This window comes from Miscanthus floridulus, chromosome 15, assembly GCF_019320115.1.
Source record: "Miscanthus floridulus cultivar M001 chromosome 15, ASM1932011v1, whole genome shotgun sequence".
In the NCBI taxonomy this organism is placed as follows: Eukaryota; Viridiplantae; Streptophyta; class Magnoliopsida; order Poales; family Poaceae; genus Miscanthus; species Miscanthus floridulus.
In genome coordinates this window covers 63,626,242-63,630,516 of record NC_089594.1, presented here as the reverse complement: position 1 = coordinate 63,630,516, position 4,275 = coordinate 63,626,242, and the positions used below count along the sequence as shown (strand labels likewise).

The 4,275-nt window shown below is 45.5% G+C and overlaps 1 protein-coding gene and 1 pseudogene across 1 annotated transcript; both read right to left on the bottom strand.

Annotated features, from left to right (window-relative positions):
• Window positions 1-231: 231 nt before the first annotated feature.
• Window positions 232-2,752, bottom strand: LOC136509543 (uncharacterized; annotated as a pseudogene).
• Window positions 2,576-3,340, bottom strand: LOC136507554 (uncharacterized). The gene is given in 3 exon segments (XM_066502239.1): window positions 2,576-2,646; window positions 2,759-3,278; window positions 3,281-3,340. Coding segments are annotated over 3 exon segments (651 nt in total).
• Between the last annotated feature and the right edge of the window lie 935 nt (window positions 3,341-4,275).

Here is a 4,275-nt window from a genome sequence, read left to right as displayed (position 1 = left end):
CGTCCCCTTTCTTCCCCTGCGGCGCCTCGCCGTCGCTGGAGCAGCCCTCGCCCCACCACCACCCGCCCGCCGCCAAGGCCGTCTCCGTCATGCGTCGCTCCTGACTCCCTTCGGCCTCCGTTCTGCCCTCCGCCCCTCTCCATTCTGGGCCACCATCCATGCCTCTAGCCTGCGCTGCCGGCTGCGCCCTCGCCGTCTGCCCGCCCGTCGCCCGCCCACCTCCCACCCGCCCACCTCCCGCTGCGTCCACCATGGCTGCATGCTGTTTGGCCAATGGCCGAGATTGCCAGAACATGACTGCAGGAAGAAGCACAACATTGCCTTGCTCGAGGGATTCTATGATTTCATGTATGTACATGCAGCAAGATTCCATGGCTCCCTAAGTAGTTGTTACTGGAGAAAGAGACCAAGCTGCTGGAGAAGGCGTCCACCTTCAACCATTTAATATGTAGTTCAGACATGACAAATGCTAAACTACTCATCATCGCTATCAACCTCAACAGGGACAGCTTCTTCTTCACTCAAGTACTCCATCAGTGTGTCATCCTCTACCTCGTCACCCTCTCTTCATCTTCACTAGTAGTCTTTGATTCATTTTCCTTTCTAAGTCGAGCAACCTCAGCAGCATCAACAAGAAGGCCAGCCTCATCAACTCTGTTCAAAGGCATGTCAGGCAAGATCTCAGAAACTTCTGGTCTTCTGCCAGTGTCCACAGCACATGTCTGCTCTTGATAGGGTGCAGCAGTGGATACGACACCATCTATTTCAGAAACATTGTACAAATGACGATGCTTAAATGTCTGGACAATCCGCCAATTTGTTCCATTCTTAATATCTGGCAAATAAAAAACCTGTGTAGCTTGAGTTGCCAAAATAAAACAGTCTTTCTTGTACCACAGGCTGCCAATATTGATGCTTTTACAAAACCCATCATCCCTTACTGCAGTATGCTTACCATCCAATTTGTACCATTCACATCTAAAAAGAACAACAGTTCTTTTTGTACCACCATCCTTGGCGTGGTACTCTAACTCAATAATCTCTTTCAATGTACCATAAAAATCAATCATCTCCCTTCTGTATGAGCTTGCACAGGCCACCCCGGAGTTTTGTGTCTTCTTGTTTTTGTCACGCTCGACGGTGCAGTACCGCACACCATTGACAACACATGTGGAGTATGATCTAACTCTAAGGTCAGGGCCACAAGCTAGGGCAAATATATCATCATCTACCTCTTCTGATGCATTCAACCTCCACATCTGCAAAAAGGAATGTCTCAGCGTCAAAATAGTTATCTACAAGATAACTAATAATTTAAGATAAGAATAAGATAGATACTAACATAATTCCTGAACCAACTCGCAAATCCATGCTCTGTCCTTCTTCCAAGGTCTGCAGCCTGCACCCCTACTTATGTCAATTCATCTTCAAACTTTCTGTAACTCAAAAATTAAAAAAACAGTAAGTTGCTAATCTGAAAATAATTAAGAAACAAATATAATATACAAAATAGAGAATATTTTAGAACATACTTTATGTACTTCTCAGCCTGATCACAATTATGGAGAACATACCAAGCCAACTTATGAAGTTCCTCGGAGTATGAAAGATCAAATGCACCAATAAGATTAACACCATGCCCAAAAACATCAACAGTATAGGCTGATTGATCTGAAAATCCAACATTTCTTAGGAGTCGATTAAACCTTGTCTCTACATCATCCATATATCTCGAGCAAAATGTGAGGGCTTCATTTGCCACATAAGCCTCTGCAATTGAGCCTTCTGGGCGTGCCTTGTTCCTAACTGACCTTTTCAATGTATACAAGCGCCGTTCAATGGGGTACATCCACCCAAACTGCACAGGTCCACAGACCATGGCCTCATCAGGCAAGTGGACAGCAAGGTGAACCATGACATCAAAAAAAGCAGGGGGGGGAGATTTTCTCAAGCTTGCACAATATGACTGGTATGTCAGTCTTCATTCGAGCCAAGATATCTTTGTTCAATTTTTGGCTGCACAATTCCCTAAAAAATTTGCCGAACTCAGCAAGTGTTTGATATATATCATCATCCAACAGCCCTCTCAGCCCAGCTGGTATAATCCTTTGCAACAGAATGTGGCAGTCATGAGTTTTCAGGCCTTGCCACTTGATTGAGTCAGGATTTAAGCATCTTTGTATATTTGAAGCATATCCATCTGGAAACTTGGCCTCCTGCAAGAAATTACAAAATTGAGTCTTCTTTGACTTGGACAATGTATATCGAGCTTTGGGCATGTCATATGAATCTCCACTATCCTGTAATTGCAACTCGTTTCTAATTTCCAAATCAGCCAGATCGAGCCTTGCATTAACTGTGTCCTTTGACTTCCCTTTTATGTCCAGAATGGTACCAAGGAGGCTTTCACACATATTTTTTTCAATATGCATGACATCCAGATTGTGTCTAAGCTTTAGAGTTGGCCAATATGGTAAGTCCCACAAACAATTCCTTCTGCCCCAAATTGGCACACGATTGCCCGAACGCTTCCTTTTCTGTCCTACTCTGACATCACTAACCTTTTCCAATTCTTCTAGCAGCTCTTCTGTGGTGAAACTAGTTGGCTTCGCACTGCTATCATGGAGGGATGCAAATTCATTGGCCCTGCGCAAACGATGACCACTCGGAAGGAAACGACAGTGCCCAATATAACATAGCTTGCTCCTTATGGCATATGACAGAGGATTTTTGTCACAATGGAGACAAGCAAAGTAACATGGAGCATCTTCTGACAAGATCTTCATAATTGCAGAAAATGCTGAGTTAGTGATCCTATAGTATGACTTCACATGGAGCATCTTGATTACAAATGTGAACCTTGCAAAATTCATACAACCAGGATATAGCTCACGCTTAGCATCTTCAATCAGCTGTTTGAAATGTGATGCAGCACCCTCATTTCCATCTTCAGGTCTAGCCTCATTTCTATGTTGTTCAGACCTGACAAGTTCCCCTAACATCTCTTCAAGTCCACAACCATCATTGGTGTGCTCAGGTACAGAAGAATCAACATTTGCATCCTCAACTACTTCTAGTTCCTCCAAAACATGAATATTTCTGTCCTCTCCATGATCTATCCACCTGGTATATGTGCTGGACATGCCATTGAGCAGTAGGTGCCTCTCCACTTCATTTTGCTCTAAAGATTTATAGTTCAAACAGCTTTCACATGGGCACAAAATCTTCTCAGACTCAGAGAACCTCTCTTTGACAAAGTTCATGAAAGACTAGACACCACAAATACACCACAAATATACTGAGGGGTAAACAGAGCACCATGAATCCAACGTTTGTCCATCTACATAAAAAATTGCAGAAAATAAATAGATCAATCTAACCTAGAATTGCAGCCACTACATCAACTAACAAAGTACAACACTAATTTAAACTGCGTATCCAAATCCGTACCAATCGAAATCAGTTGAGGCAAGATCTCTGGAGGTGGGCGGCGATGGATCCCCTGCAGGGGGGCTTGACGGAGCCGCTGCCGTGGCTGCTTCTCGGTATCGCCTTCACCGCGGCCACCGCGCCACCGCTGACAGCAACCGGGACAGCCGGCGCGGATAGGGACCACAAGGCTGGCACTGACAGCGGCGGCTGGCGAGGACAGGGGCAGCCCACGCGGAGAGGGATGGCCGGCGAGGACAGGGGCGGCGGGCGGTGCGCGCCCGGTGGCCGGCGTGGATAGGGGCGACGCGCACCCGGCGGCCGGCGAGGACAGGGTCGTGGTCTGGACACGGTCGCGTGGTCTGGAGACCTGGACACGGTCTCTAATTTGTTTCAGAACTATCCTAATTTGTTTGCCACCGGCCAAAAGAATAAACATGTTTTACGCTTGAACTACTTCGCTTGAACTAGTTCATTTATAATCTAGTGACTAAAAAAATAATCTACGCTTGAAGTCAATTCACGGAAAACGATTTTAGATGCGGGCCACATTACGACTGCTTTTAAAATTCGATTTCTATAGGCGCCCAAGAACACTAACAACCGCCTCGCTATACCAGCCTCAAGAAATCATTTTCTTGAGCCGCGCCGGTTGATGTATAAATACAGTTGGAGAAAACGACATGTACAAAACAAATCTGGGCACCCCTACAAAATAGTTATTCCCTCCGTCCAGTTAAGAATGCATTCTACACTACCAAGGTGAAGGTCGAGACCAAGTGAAATTACGTATCTACCCCTACTTTCCCTATCACCATACACACTACTCATGCGGATCAAGGCCTT